Raw genomic sequence first — 14,742 nt, forward strand, 5'->3', positions numbered from 1 at the left:
GGTGAAGGGTTTCGTGTGACAAGTTCTTTCCGCGCCGCGTCACCCGACACATCACCCGACACGCCGCCCCCCCCCTGTCTCTGTGGGTCGGAGGAAGGAGCGGAGGAGGAAACCCGACTGATTCATCCAGGAGTTTAAACTGATTTCTACTCCGTATTTTCGCAGAGAAAAAATTGTTCTAGAAACGGAAACAGTGTCAAATCGCACTGCCGCGGCTTGACACTCAGAGGAGTGAAAAAACTTCAACGAACACCGGAAGTAAACAAAGTTGCGTTAATTGCGTTAAAATATTTTAGTGCGTTAACGCGGCCAAATTAATCGCATAGATTAACGCGTTAACGCTGACAGCCCTAATTTATTTATTTATAAAATAAAAAAGTGTATATATGGTCTAAAGCAGCATTCATTTGGAGTATAATTATCTTAAAAGTGTACCTAAGGACAGTGGTTGAGTAAATGTACTTTGTTAATGATGTTCAGGATATCTTCAAATGAACATTCACATCTAACATATTTTTATTTGATGGAATAGTTCAGCAATAAAACTACATTCATTGTAAACATCATATCGCTTCAATAAGTGCTGAAACAAGCAGATAACGAATATAAACGCGACTATCACAGTGAAATAAAAGGGTCACGATGTTGAGGTTATCTGGGGCGTAGATATTAATTAGTTTGTATAATTTAATTTCAAAATAAAAAAGTTGGTGCTGTGCTGCGAGTCAAATCTCAGAAGCATCATTGACTGGTGACTCACCTTTGATAATGAGGTGCATTGAAATGACAGGTATTTTATTCAAGGGAACATTTCACACACTCGAATGTATCATGAGACCATTGTTCCTCAAATCTATTCTCCAGCACTGTGTACATATGACTCAATAATAAATTCACTGTGGGATTATTACATCGAATAAACATGAAAGACACTGGATATATTGTAAGTTAATTTGTAGAGGGGAAATCTTTCACGACTGAGAATGTGAACAAAATAAACTGAGAACCTTGAACACACCCTGCAACATCTCCTTCTGTTGGTCAACAGCATGGTTGCAACTTTTTAAACAGTCGGCCATGTATACCCATCACCACAGAGGCTGAAAGCAGAGCTTCTGTACGTGCAGATGGTGTGAACATGACTCACTCATTCCAGAAGATGAACTCGGTGGATTAGTGTTGATAACTGTATCCTTGGCAGTTGTTTAGCCGGAATGCACGATACAGAAAAACACAATGTGTGTGTGGGGGGGGGGGGGGGGGGGGAAAGAAAAAACTCACCTTGCAGCATCTGTCCAGAAGAACCGCCAGCTTCGGGCTTCGTTTTAATCTGCGAGTTTGAACAATTGCCTGAGCAGGTTCAGGCAGAATACACACCTCTCGCTCGCTCAAAAAACAGGTTTTACCTCTTGAGTGAAGCGCCGCTCTCAACACGTCAGACAACGACAGCAGAACAAGGTGGGTGTCTTTCGAAACCTGCAACTGGAAGAAGTCTTTCTGATTATCTGCCAGCTCACGGAGGAAGATACAGCACTGTCATAAAACATATTGTAAAGCTGTTCCACTAAAACCTCATTCAGGATTTAGGCCTATGGGTGATTTTCTCCGAATAGAGAGAGAGAGAGAGGGAGAGAGAGAGTATGGAGTGCAGCTATAAGGTCTCTGGCTGAATTCAAACTATGGATGTTGTGGTATGCGTCTCAACCGGTTGGCTGCTGCAGCCCAAGATCCCTTAATTACCAGTTGCGTCAGCAACGGTAGTATTGCTTTATTGTGAGCCTGAGTGAGTCATTACGGCAAAATGTGGTCCCGGAGACACCGACTGAGGAACCTGCTGAGGAGGCGTTGAGTACTTTGCCGGGTGTTTTCCTTTCCGTCTGTCGTCAGATAGTCACCGCTATCGCATCGCAACCTGTGCAAGATGCAAACGTGACACTTCACAGGTGCAGAGTGGAGATCAAAATGAAGGATATGTGGAAATGTGTGTGTGGTCCAAGGAAGGGTGACGGAAGTAGGGAAGGGGCCCCTGATTCTGGATCTGGTGTGATGCCCATCCTGAAATGGTCTCTAGTTTCTATTATTGTAATATTTAAACATTTTTGTAACACTTACTAAGTGCAACAAGAACAAGTTGACAGAACATGTATTCATTAAATCAATGGTGACTTCAAGGAAATGAATAAGTTTAGTTTATTACATTTATTTGACCATGTGCAAAAACAATCTTATACAAGGAAAAGAGATTCAGCTGCAAGCTATTTTCCACCAGTAGTCCCTGGGCAGGTCGACACAAACACCAACAACTAACGCTATTAAAGGTGCAGTGTGTAAGATTTGGCTGCATCTAGTGGTGAGGTTGCAGATTGCAACGACTGAAACTTTGATTTCATATACTTTACAAAAACATACTTATTAATAGTATTCTATCTCAGCCAATCGATCCTCAAAATGCTACACATTGTTCCTTTAATGCAAATACAAGGTGCTTTCTGAAATAATATTTTTAAAATAAGCCTAAAAATGCAACAAAGGCAGTGTTCAGAAAAATAAATACATTTTATAAAACTTTGGAACCAAAAAGTACAAAATTGAAAATCCGACAGGCGCTAAAATATCATCTGAGAAAGCAGAGAGATCGTCTCTATTTTGTCAAAATGTCATGTTACAACGTTATAACAACAAATATAAGAACTAAAGAAACTCCTTTTTTATATAATCAACTTCTATGTCACTCTAACTATACCGGAAACCTGGAATTTGCATGTCAACATCTCTAAACATTTAACAGTTGTTAAATGAGACTTAATAAAAGTACCTTATTATTTTAAAGCTAGTTATTTCATAAGGTAAGCAATAATTTAAGCTGTTTAGACTGTTTAGACATTTTTATCATGCCTTCATTTTTGGTCTGCTTGCATTTGTGTCACATGTGACACAAGACATAAACATTTGATATATCAAATACACAGCAATACAAGACAGCATAGAAAACCACATCTTTTAATGATGTTCGTAACCCTCCTAATCCAGGGGTCCCATCACCCCCTTCAGGGCCCTTCACTCTTCAGTCACTGGGGTCCTTTGAAAGGATGTGTGTCTCTCTGTGATCCACAGAAGTCCTGACGGTTCAACTGAATTACCGGGACAGAAGCCAGCACTCTCCTGTGTGGGGCCAGATCAGATCAGATTAGACGGTAACAGGAGACCGAAGCGCGGCAGCAGGTATCGTCACGATGAGAGGGAACCGTCGCTCGCGGTCGCCGCCAATCACAGGAAGCGTTGAAAGGCGAGTCCAAAGAGTTGTCGTGAAGTGGGCGTGTTGCAATACCGGTTTTAGTGGGAGAAGACGACTGGAAAAATACTTTCTGTCATTCGCAGGCGATTTTGCCAGCGAAGCTGGAGAGTGCGATGGCGAAGGCCTGCACGGCACACATCGGGTAGTTGAAGTCCAGCGTGAAGATGTCGTCGGCGATGCGGCCAAACTGCATCACGATGTAGTCCACTGGAAGAAAAAAAAAAGGAAAGGAATGATTTAAACGGGTATAGATATTAAAAACGTATTAATTTGTTCGAAATCCAATATTATAGCATCATAGCAGGTTATTAGTAGTGTAAGAAGACTTTACATTATAGAGCAACAGCTCCTTTCTGCAACACGTGACCTTTTCAAACAAAACCCAAATACTTGGATCGGTTTAGTAAAACATCATGTTTTGGGATTAAATAAGTAATTTGGTTTTCACACAGAACACAAACACCTGTGGAAAAAAAAGTCCAATCATCAAACCCCGTCTGGGGAACATGAACGTCTTCACTCAATTTCCCGGCGATCCTTCCAACTGTTGTCGGGATGCTCCAGTCTGGACTCCAGCGGTGGACTGAACTTCCCTAAAGCCGTCAACCAGCACACACACATTGTGTTGTTATCCTTTGTGCGTTGATATCGAGGTGAGCGCTCATGGAGGCTCGCTTCTTGGTTCATACGTTTTGTTGAATGGCAACAACTTGTTTTTTTCTGGAAGCCTTCAGTCGGTCACTTACAGCGGGTACGGAAAGTATTCAGACCCCTTTAACATGAACATGTGATATTTCAGTTTTTCTTTTTTAATAAATTTGCAAAAATTACAACATTTCTGTTTTTTTCTGTCAAGATGGGGCGCTGAGTGTACATTAATGAGAAATAAAATGAACTTTTTTGATTTTAGCAAATGGCTGCAATGAAACAAAGAGTGAAAAATGTAAAGGGGTCTGAATACTTTCCGAACCCAGTGTATTTCTAACTGGGCCAGTAAAGAACGGAGAACCCTAAGTAGCAACTTTATTTCTAAGAGTACAGTTATGTATTTAATACGTTTCATGTCGTGCTTTTGGTGATCAGATCTGCTCACACACAAGTGGTATTTCTAGATAAAACCTTATGGCAGAAAAAACACATTTTAGTAGTATGTGTTTGTTTTGTTTCTAAAACTAAACTTTACGCTTATAAACAGATTTAAATCTCATTTCCAAACAAAAACTAAAGAGGAAGTGCATCAATTTTGCTATTTTACAAGGTTATACATCTGCGTGAAGTGTACTGAGTAAACGTCTTTGTGTTTCTCGGTCTCCCAACATCTCGTTGTGATGACACCCAACGCGGAGACTCACAGTCTTTGCTGTGGACGATCTGGAAGTTCTTGATGGAGGCCTGGGTGACCCTGCCGTTGAAGTTGAGCACATGAGATGCACTTTCGTCATTCCACACCGGCGTCTTGTTGTGAAGCTCGATCAGATTTTCCATCCTTCTATTCTGGTGCCTTATCAGCAAGCCGTCACATTCCTGCGAGGAATCGGCGAAGCACGAGTCAGCAAAACAACAACAACAACAACCAAGTATTTTAAATGTCGTCCTTGTGTTGCCCTCATTATAAACAGACTTGCATATCATTAAAATAAGAAGCTTTAAGTAGTATGGATATAACCTGTTGACATGTTGCATAGCAGCAATGCATTCTGGGATGGCGGACTTTGCTAATGAGTCATCTAATGGTAAAAATAATTCTGATGGTTGATAATCCCAATTACACATTGTTATATAAATACATAAATAAAGACCTTGGTGAGCTGGTCGGTTCAGTATGTCGTTCTGTTTATTTATTATTATTATTATTTTTTTACTCAAAGTAATAGCGAGTTAAATTCTTACATTTCTTGGACGTAGAGGTACTCGCTCGTTGTCCTTGTCCATCCCTGGAATGATAATCGACATCCTTCTCGGTCCTTTCATCCCTAAAACATTTGTTTCCTGATAAAAAAATAAGTCAAATCAGGATCATTCTCTTCAAAATTGTACTGCTTTAGTTTTTAAACCAAATGTTCACTTCAACTGTATTAATTAAATTCAACATAAATAATTTCTGATGAGCTGTCTAATAACTTACATAGATGATGCCTGCGAGCTCCTGCCGTGCATTGGACATGTCTGGAAGAGCTCTCTCTGGATTCCGAGCGTTGTCAAATACGGTGAACTTAGTCCCCATTAAATTGGACCTACACATTATAATAAACAATTGGAAACTCACAGAAAAAAAATCCTTAAAATTTGCTGTGCTACTTTTGAATAAGTTTGTGGTTCTCTCGACGTACCTCAGCTTCCCAACAAAATTCTCTCCACCTCTGGATAAATCCGTGGCGTCGATGGAGATGAGGTAATTCGAAGTTCCGTATTTCTTTCTCTTCCTGCCGGCCAACAGGAACGTCTACAAAGAAAAGAAACGAGGACGAGTAGTCGAGTTAGATTTAATTTTTTTAAAGAAAGCAACAAATCCCTGAATTATACACGCGAGAGGACGACTCCTCCCCTCACCTTCTTTGCGTTGTCGAGGTGAAAGTAGTAAGTGGGATAGAGGCTCTTGTCCATCCCTCTCTGGTCTCGGGTCACTCTGCATTTGATGGTCACGCCCTGCGGAGCCGGATCCATCACAAACTTCTCCAAGCTGTCAAACACAATCTCAGGCGACGGCGATCTCTCCTGGCCGACAAGCAACGATAAGTTAATTCTGTCACGTTGAAATAAAACGTTCTAAAATGTCAGCGTGGCTCTTTAAAAGGGTGAATTAAGACATTTGAGAAACCTTTTTCTTCTTCCCTTTGCCCTTCTTCTTCTTGGACTTCTCTTCTTTTTCGGAGTCAGAGTCGTCGGTCTCTTCTGCCTTTGCTGAAACATGCAACGGACATGTAGTTAGATGCTTGCCAGTGACTCAAACGTAGGATTGATGTTCTGGTAAACGTGCCTTTCTTCTTGGTCTTCTTCTCTTTTTCCCTGTCTCCTGATGTTTGGAACATGGATGCTGAGCCGGCGGTCGATTTCTTCTTCGATTTGGTCGTCTTTGTCTCCTCTTCACTGTCCTCGCTGTCTGATTTGGCAGCTGCTCAGGAGACACACGTACAGATACAATCCTTCATACATCTGCAAGAACTCTTCTGCAGCAATAATTACACCGTTTATTGTCAGCGAGGTCAGAAGGTTGTATTAGAGAGTAAACAGCGTATGAAACCATAACGTTTGAGCTGTGACAGTTTACCAACATGTAATCACCTTTCTTCTTGCTTTTTGAGTCTTTGTCTCCGTTTATCTGGAACAGAGAAGCTGGGTCTTTCTTCTTGTCCTTCTCCTTTGACTTTGCCTTTTTTTCTTTTCCATCAGAATCTTTGTCGTCTGAAAATGGAGAATTTTAAATGTTGTATCTGTCCTTGAATGTGATACCAAACATGAAGAATGATGTGAGCACACTGAGAAATGTCAGCTTTTTGTTTTTTCAAAAGGCAAATAATGCAAATCTCATTCCTTTGGTGATTAGATAGGAGAATAAAAAACTGTAGTCGACCAGCAAGAAAGGATTTGATACGAGGACAGATAAAAAGCACCATTTAGTGCTCAGTTTGTCCAATTCTGAGCACTTGTGTGGTTAAAAATCGGCTTAGGTACTAATTTCTCAAAATATGTCAAGTCATTTTCTTTTTAAATAGCCTTGACTGGCTCAGTCTCAATGTTAACTGGTCATACTTCTTTACCTTCAGCTAAACACACAGTGATTAAAATGAATTGCAAGTCTGAGAACACACATATAAATACTAATGTTGTATAAGAGACTCGATCACGAAATAAAACAAATAATACCATTGCAACCATAAAACAGGCTTCTGTTATAATGAAATCCAGTCCCGTGGTTACAAAATAACTCAAACACCCGACTTTCTTTTACTCCTCGAAAGGAGCAACGAGACACGAGCTCAAGTCGGAGCAGGTATTACTGAAATGACCGACGGCGGATCTGAGGCGGAGGAAGGTTAAGTTCAGCTCAGAGGCAAAAGCTCTGGATCCAACCAAAGAAATAGAAAAGAGCAGCAGCACTCTGGGCGATGTCGTATCGTCATTCAGCGTTAAAGTGATAATCAATATGGAAGATGTATGTGGTAGTATATATAAATATATTTTGTTTTTTATCTTGTTTATTGTTGTTTTTTTGTTGTTTTCTTTTTTTCTTTATTTTATATTAATTTTCTGATTTATTTTGATTTCAATTTAGGATAGGAATTTATAAGCATTTTTTTGCTTCTACCTATACCTTTTCAGTCTCTCTCTTTTGTATTTTTTTTTATAGGATAATATTGTATTGTATTTGATTTGATTGACTCAATAAAAAAAATTTAAAATTAAATTAAAAAAATACAATACAAACAAAGTTATATCCCTGCATGCACTGATAATCAGTTTGAATTGAGCTCAAAGGAATCATGAGTTGTCCCTGTCCACATTGTAAAAGACAGGTCATGGTCATATAGTTTATTTCTTCGTGACATTAGTTTGAACAAATGTTGAATCCGATGTGCCGGATGAATATTTAATATTACTAAATTGGTCTACAGCTATGCTAGAAGAGCCTGTGTGGCTGTAAGTAAGCACAGCGTAGGCCGCATATAGGAAGTGGGTGTTTGCAGACTGTAGAGTTCGGCATTTTAACTGTAGCCATCTTGGTTTTTGGGCTGTCGGTGTTTTGATTGAACCAAAAGACAGACAAGAGGGTGGAGCCAAGTACAACTGGATGCTGAATCAGACATTTTCTTAGGCGAGCAAAATGTTCCAATTAACTTCCATGATTTTTTTTTGCTATCTGTCGTCTTTAATGTCTTGTGAAATATTTAGTCTGCTTTTTGGAAATTTGGAAATTCCATGTATGTACGATGAGCGTGTGTAAGTCCAAATTCCATGTATGTGCACATATACGTGGCCAATAAAGCCGATTCTGATTCTGAACTAAAAGAAACACTCTGAAAGGGGTTAAAGTTGTTGGATGAAAACACGGACAACTCCCAGAAAGGCTGTTGTGACCTACAGTACAAAACCGCCTCTGTATGGAGCAGCGTGTTCAACTCCAACTGACACTAAAGTGGAGAAAACAACGTCTTCACTGCCGGTGGAATTGACCAATTGTTACGAACTCAGACACTTAGGAAGTAGGACCCAATTGCACACGACCGGGGAGTATTTGTAAGTACTTTTTTTCGGTTCTGCAGTGAACAAAATGAAAGCGCCGTAGTGAGGATCAAAAAAAAAATTTTTCAAGAGCATAACCGACCCCTGATCATGGCAAAAGAAGACACAGACTGACAAGGAACACTGGGAGGGAATTTAAGAATTACATGGTAGGTGGGACCAATCAGGGCGGGGCTGACTGATGAGCATAGGAGACAGACAGGTGTGATGACAAAAACAAACAAAAGCCTGGAATGAGAGAAAGCGAACATAAATGACATGAACCTCTCTAGCATATCTGTCGGTGCACAACACCAATCCATCACATGGTGACCACGCCCAAAAGCATACCCTGCTTTACGGTCTATGTTACTTTAAATGGGACCATAAAGACAAGTCTTGCATTAGTGATTGAGACCATAAACTCTTCTTCAGAATGTTTTAAGAGGCAATAACTCAAGTGAGAAGTCGAGTCATTTTCTCATAGACGTCTAGAGAAAGACATTTATATTTTCAACCAGTTGAGTCGCCCCTTGAAAAAAAGGCAACTTTCTCTCACTCCCCATCGGCTGCACTGCAGTGCTTTGAGCTAAATGCTAATGTGATGGCGATGTTGACCATGTTCACCATATCAGTGTAGCGGGGTAGCATGCTCACATTTTCTAGTTAGCACAGCGGAGCATGAGTGCCATCAGTTTGAAAAAGATATCTGGTCATAAATCAAAGTATTGGACACATGAACAGTTGACCGGACGATGCCACTCGATGAGAAGTCAGAGAATCATCAAAGTTATCCTGATTCCCCCTGATGGGAAACATGGATATTAAACCAAATATCAAGGAAGATACAGGAAAGCTCAGGGTAAGTGAGGTCAACTCATCCTCTGGGGACCACGAATGTCGCTACTACACGGACATTTATTCGAAAGAGCTTAAGAAATCCTGAGAGAACAGCCTCAGTGTGAAGTCCTCTTTCAACTTCAACTCACACGGAAAGTGGAGAAAGCCACGGCTTCACATCTCAGCTGGGAAAAAAAAGACTGAGAATGTATTCACACAGTTTAGAAAGAACTACAACTTCATGCGCCTCACATGATTTCCCCCTGATCTCCTGCACAGTAAAGGCGCTACAAAAGGTTCCACACCAGTTGTGTTAAATAAAGCAGAGTGTAATTAAAGAGATTGTCGGGATTTGGCCGTTTTAACGACATTTTCCCGAGCCGAGCGCTTCGGGCCGAGCTTGTCGCCCGTGTTTTGTGTTTCCACTCACTCACCATGACACAATAAAATCTGTTAATCCTCTTAAGTACATTCGTCTGGTCTCATAACTGTTGTTTAGGTCACCCTGCTAATGCCTCTAAGTCCCTTCCTCCCAGCTTCTTTGTCATACCTTTAGATTTAGATTTCTTTTCTTTGGCAGCGGTTGCAGACGAAGAGCCGTCCTTTGTTGTCTTTTTCTTCGTCTTTTTTTTGGAGGCGTCTTCATCGTTGTCATCGTCCTCGTCGGCGTCTGAGCCGGAACCTGCGGAGATGTCAAACACATGCGGTTGCATTTTTCAATTCCCAAATATGTTTGATTAATTATTTATAAAACAATTCTTGAGAGTTATATAAATGTAATTAAAAACGTATTAATATGGAAGATGTATGTGGTAGTATATATAAATATATTGTTTTTTATTTTGTTTATTGTTGTTTTGTTGTTGTTGTTTTTTCTTCTTCTTTATTTTATATTAATTTTCTGATTTATTTTGATTTCAATTTAGGATAGGAATTTATAAGCATTTTTTGCTTCTACCTATACCTTTTCAGTCTTTCTCTTTTGTATATTATATAGAATAATATTGTATTGTATTTGATTTGATTGACTGAATAAAATACACAAACAAAAAACACAAACAAACAAACCAACAATCTTCTCACAGGTGGCCCCCGTGCCACCGTTGACGTACCTTTCTTCTTTTTCGGAGCGCTTTTGGCTTTCTTTTTCGGTTCTTTGTCTTTTTCCTTTTCTGGTTCTTCTGTCTCTTTTTCTGGTTTCTTTTTCTTCACCTTCTTTCCATCTATTATGTTGATAACAAAACAACAGTTTACCAAATGTGGTAAGATAGAGACTTTGATATCTGCTGCCTCTCCTCATCTCTTTACAGGTCCTCACTTTGGATGGCTGGACTGTCCTCGTCGGAAACATCTTCATATTTCTTAATCTTTGTCTTTTTGGGCTTGGCTTCTTTTACAGTACTATTGGCTTCTGTTGTGCCGTTTGCCTCTTCTTTCTTCTTTTTTAACTTCTAAAGATTTCCTGTAAAAAAACAAAAAACAGATTGGAGGCTCATGGAAGAAGAACAAGAGAGCAGAGAAAAGAGATGACATGGACTGGAGACAAAAAGAGAGTAAAAACTGGGAAATAAAATCTATATCTGGGAATGATCACTACATAATGATGATGATAATAACTTACCATTTCAAAGACAGATGTGCAGGGGAGCAGAAAGCAAAGAAATCAAAAACTATCGTGACAATTTGCGTTTCATATCGTCGTACAACATAGAAATTGTTGTTTTTGTCAAGAATACGCTTATATCAAAGCAGTGAGACAATCCTGTAATAATGTAGTAATATGAACAGGTACAGGTAAGATGCATGAAAACCTGCATCTTATAGAGTTTATTAAGCATCTTTGACAACACAGATTGAGAATATAATGCAAAAAAAATTAAATACAAGACAATTCAACGTCATTTGCTCCTCCCGAGTACGAAGAAAACAAATCCATCACAATCAAAGTGAATCACACGTATTAGAGGACACAACATGGCGGCTCGATCATTCTATGAGATAATTAAATGATGTGCAGCCGGGAAGGAGGAGATATGAATGAATGAATACATGAGTTAACCGCTCAGAAAAATATAAGACGAGTCAGAAGAATGTATCTATTGAATCTTTCTTCGAGATCCTTCTGTTATTATTTTTCTGAAATAAACCATATTTTGTTTATATTCTGTCTCATTGTAAATCTCTTGTTTCTTGAGCTTTCATCTGGGTCGCCTCAAGCTTAAAGCAAAGCCTCACATGTATTTGTCTATATGAGGATGTGGATATCCCATGTAATAATCTGATGTTTCCAGCGTGAGGAGTCTGAAGAGAGGAACAACGTGTCGCTGAGCCGACACACTGAGGAGGGGGAGGTCAGTGTGGGTGCGTCCAGCAGAGACAGTGAAGGTAATCCTATTAGATGGAGGTGATGCATGGACAGAGGTCTATTTGTGTTCTCACACAAGCCACAACTCACAGTTATGGCATCACACTGTAATGAATTGTTGTGTTAAAGTTGTCAAATGTCATTTGTTTCCATATACCCAAAGGAGTTAATGAACTTTTTTTTTTTTTACTAGAATCTTTTAAAAACAAATTGTTTAGTTCTTCCCGCTGTAAAATATAAAATCACATGAAAACTTTTGCCACAGAGTGTTTTCAAATGATCGGTTATTTCACTCAAAGCCCTTTTTTTTAAAAATATTTTTTATAGAAACTCTGCTCGTGACCTTAATGCATAATTTTAATAAAGCTGACACATTATTGCAATTTGATGAGAGGATTTAACGAACACATCTATAAAATAATGAATCAATAATCCTCTTTAATATTGAGGAAAAAGCGACAAATCTATTTTTAACCCAGTTTCTGTGTTTGATGATTGCTTGACCAGCAGCTAAAACACTGCTGTACAGTTGTTGATACACATGGCCATACATGGAATATAGGCATTAAAAAAGGAAATGCCTTCCACATGGACGTCACTGCAGGAGCACTGGAAGGGGTTTGGCTCCTGGATTACTGAGCGCCTGCAATCCCTCATGTATGCTTTTGCAGAAGCGTTGCTCAATACACTTGGACATCTTCAATCCAGGATGCACCTTAACGTCAGCTCTCCGTTCTGCTGCTGCCTCAAAAGATGCTCTGTGATTATATTTCACCCGTCTCATGAAATACTTCCCATGCTGGCATTTGTACACAGATATTGTGTCAGATATTGTCCCCATAATCACTCCTCTAAATGTCTCTGTTTGAGATATAAATAACTAAAGTATTCCACATCACAAACTAAACACACTAGTGGATGCTTTGTAACCCCGAGTCTAAATTCTGCATGGGTAATATTTAAATAAATAAACACATATGGTTGTATGGAAGAAAAAAAAGAAGAGTTATTAAACTCTTAAATTGTTATTAAAAGTACCATTCATACCATCTCTCTCTCTCTAAAAATATAATTGCATGTCATCATACATGTAATCAAATCATATTTGTAAGTCAATAAAAAGTACAAAATCCACAAAACCACAAGCGCTCCCTTTTACCTTCTCTGCAGACATGGCGAGGCCTCTGCCTTCAGCTCTACCGCTGCTTTTCTTTTGGAGGGTGGACAATTTTAAAAAAGCAGGCTTCTCCGCGGAGATAATGAAAGAGTAAGAAAGCCCTGTACTCACTGAGTCGCCATCAGCAGAACGTTGTTAATAGGATTTATGTGTAAAGCCATCTGCTCCGTGGAAACACGTCAACGGGAGAAACCAACAAAGGCTCGGGAGGAGGGAGAGGACTTGTTTACCACTATCCACAGACCCCAAACTCTTCTGGGATACTCATGCAAGCTTCAGTACAGCTGGAACAAGACGCCGCCAGCAGTATCTGGTGCTTATTAAGTCTCACGTATTTTTTTCCCCCTCTGTTTTCCAGTTTTAAGAGATGCATTATATATATTTTTTCATTGAAATAAAATATTCACCTGAACTTGTAGCTTCAGTGCTGGAGCAGAATCCTCGAGCTCTTGAAACCTGAGGCGAAAACAATGAAATATTAATGTTTGTAATGATAATAGTAACTTAGCTGTTGTTTTTTACCACAACTATTCCATCATTTATTTGCAAAAATACAATTTTGGTCTCGACAAAAACATAATGTCGATAAAATAGGGTGTTAATTTGTTCTATGTGACCACAAGTGTGATTATGGAAAAGGTTGATAACCAACAATTAGTCTCACTGTTCATTTATCTATCAATTTTATCGATTCATTGATTAATCATTTGGTGCATACAACTTAATATCCATATTCACCCAACAATATCAACAGAGAAAGCAAAAAGCATTTTTGTTTCATAAAGATGCTGAAATATGTAATTAATTAATTAATTTATGAATAGGCCTGCATGTTCATTTATTGTAAAAAAAATAAATAAATGCTGATTCATTTTCTGAAGTATGTCTGCATAACAACAGGTAAAGCTTTCCCAGGACTCTCATTGGTTTAGCACGACTTGGCTCGTGACAGTGGACAATGGGTGTGGTGAAGCAGTCATAACCGTGCAGAAAGGATTCAGGTATAGGAGTCACACAAGGATCATATCCATGGCCTCATCTGAAAAAAGCTCGGTCTACACATACATCTGCATACATTGTGTGTCGTCGTGTGGTAATGTTGACATACCCGTCTTGCGTCCAGGCCTCTTTCACCGCGTGGTTGTGGAGGGGCATGGCTGCTGTGTAAAGATGTTTTACGGCACATCCAGATTTTGGTCTTTCTGAGCAAACAGGAGAAAAAGAGCGTCAGATAAAAGTAAATCCAACACATGTATGTATTAGTATAAACATATTTAAAAAAAACCTGCTGAATACATTCACTCACCAAGTCTGTTTGGGGTTTTCTTGGCAGCATGTGTGATTGTCTCTATCCAGCTTGAGGTTGTCCAAGAGGCTCCATACGCACCCTGTAGCCCACAGAGGGGTCACATGACCTGACTTCTAAGAGGCTTTTTAACAAAGCAACAGGTCCCCCCCATCGACAACACACCCAGGATGCCCGACCCTTCAGTGGGGATTACTGTAATCAGCTACTCACCATCTGCGAGCATTTCTGTGGAGGTTTCCAAGAAAGACAAAAACTGGGGGGAAGAGAAAGACACAGGTTCAATAAAAATGTTGAAGTTTTAATGTAGGTGTGTTTAAATAAACGAGGATAAAAGTGCACAAATAGCCTTGAAAATGTAAATATGTGCGGTTTATGGACAAAAGGTTGATGTTTGAATTCCAGACCAGCTGGGAAAAGGTGAAAAATAAAAGTTCTCTTCACTGGTCTGCTTTTCAAGCGTAGGCCTGCACCAGTGTGACGGTACGGCAGGGTGACGTTATGAAAAGTGCGACTTCCTCACTCGACCACCAGATGCT

At 39.6% G+C, this 14,742-nt stretch overlaps 1 protein-coding gene across 2 annotated transcripts; it reads right to left on the bottom strand.

Moving 5' to 3' along the window:
- Positions 1-2,173: 2,173 nt before the first annotated feature.
- Positions 2,174-14,434, bottom strand: LOC130208795 (tubby-related protein 1-like). 2 transcript variants are annotated; one of them, XM_056438119.1, is made up of 16 exons: positions 14,417-14,434; positions 14,204-14,285; positions 14,006-14,099; positions 13,305-13,353; positions 10,674-10,806; positions 10,468-10,578; positions 9,906-10,037; positions 6,578-6,697; positions 6,273-6,407; positions 6,114-6,196; positions 5,846-6,010; positions 5,626-5,738; positions 5,421-5,529; positions 5,186-5,284; positions 4,648-4,819; positions 2,174-3,502 (listed from the first exon to the last, which is right to left on the bottom strand). In XM_056438119.1, the coding sequence occupies exons 1-16, from the start codon at positions 14,417-14,419 to the stop codon at positions 3,369-3,371; spliced, it is 1,734 nt and encodes a 577-aa protein (XP_056294094.1). In that variant the 5' UTR covers positions 14,420-14,434; the 3' UTR covers positions 2,174-3,368. The 2 variants fall into 2 exon arrangements, with proteins under 2 accessions (XP_056294094.1, XP_056294095.1); XM_056438120.1 differs by lacking the exons at positions 13,305-13,353; positions 14,006-14,099; positions 14,204-14,285; positions 14,417-14,434 and adding an exon at positions 12,880-13,002.
- Positions 14,435-14,742: the final 308 nt, after the last annotated feature.

Source organism: Pseudoliparis swirei, chromosome 18 (genome assembly GCF_029220125.1).
Source record: "Pseudoliparis swirei isolate HS2019 ecotype Mariana Trench chromosome 18, NWPU_hadal_v1, whole genome shotgun sequence".
Lineage (NCBI taxonomy): Eukaryota > Metazoa > Chordata > Actinopteri > Perciformes > Liparidae > Pseudoliparis > Pseudoliparis swirei.

Excerpts from the sequence above, each read along its gene's own strand:
- LOC130208795 (XM_056438119.1), bottom strand. Across the intron at positions 10,038-10,467 it reads CGCTCCGAAAAAGAAGAAAG|GTTCCGGCTCAGACGCCGAC; the intron begins GTACGTCAACGG and ends ACATCTCCGCAG. Across the intron at positions 6,011-6,113 it reads GCAAAGGGAAGAAGAAAAAG|GAGAGATCGCCGTCGCCTGA; the intron begins GTTTCTCAAATG and ends CTTGTCGGCCAG.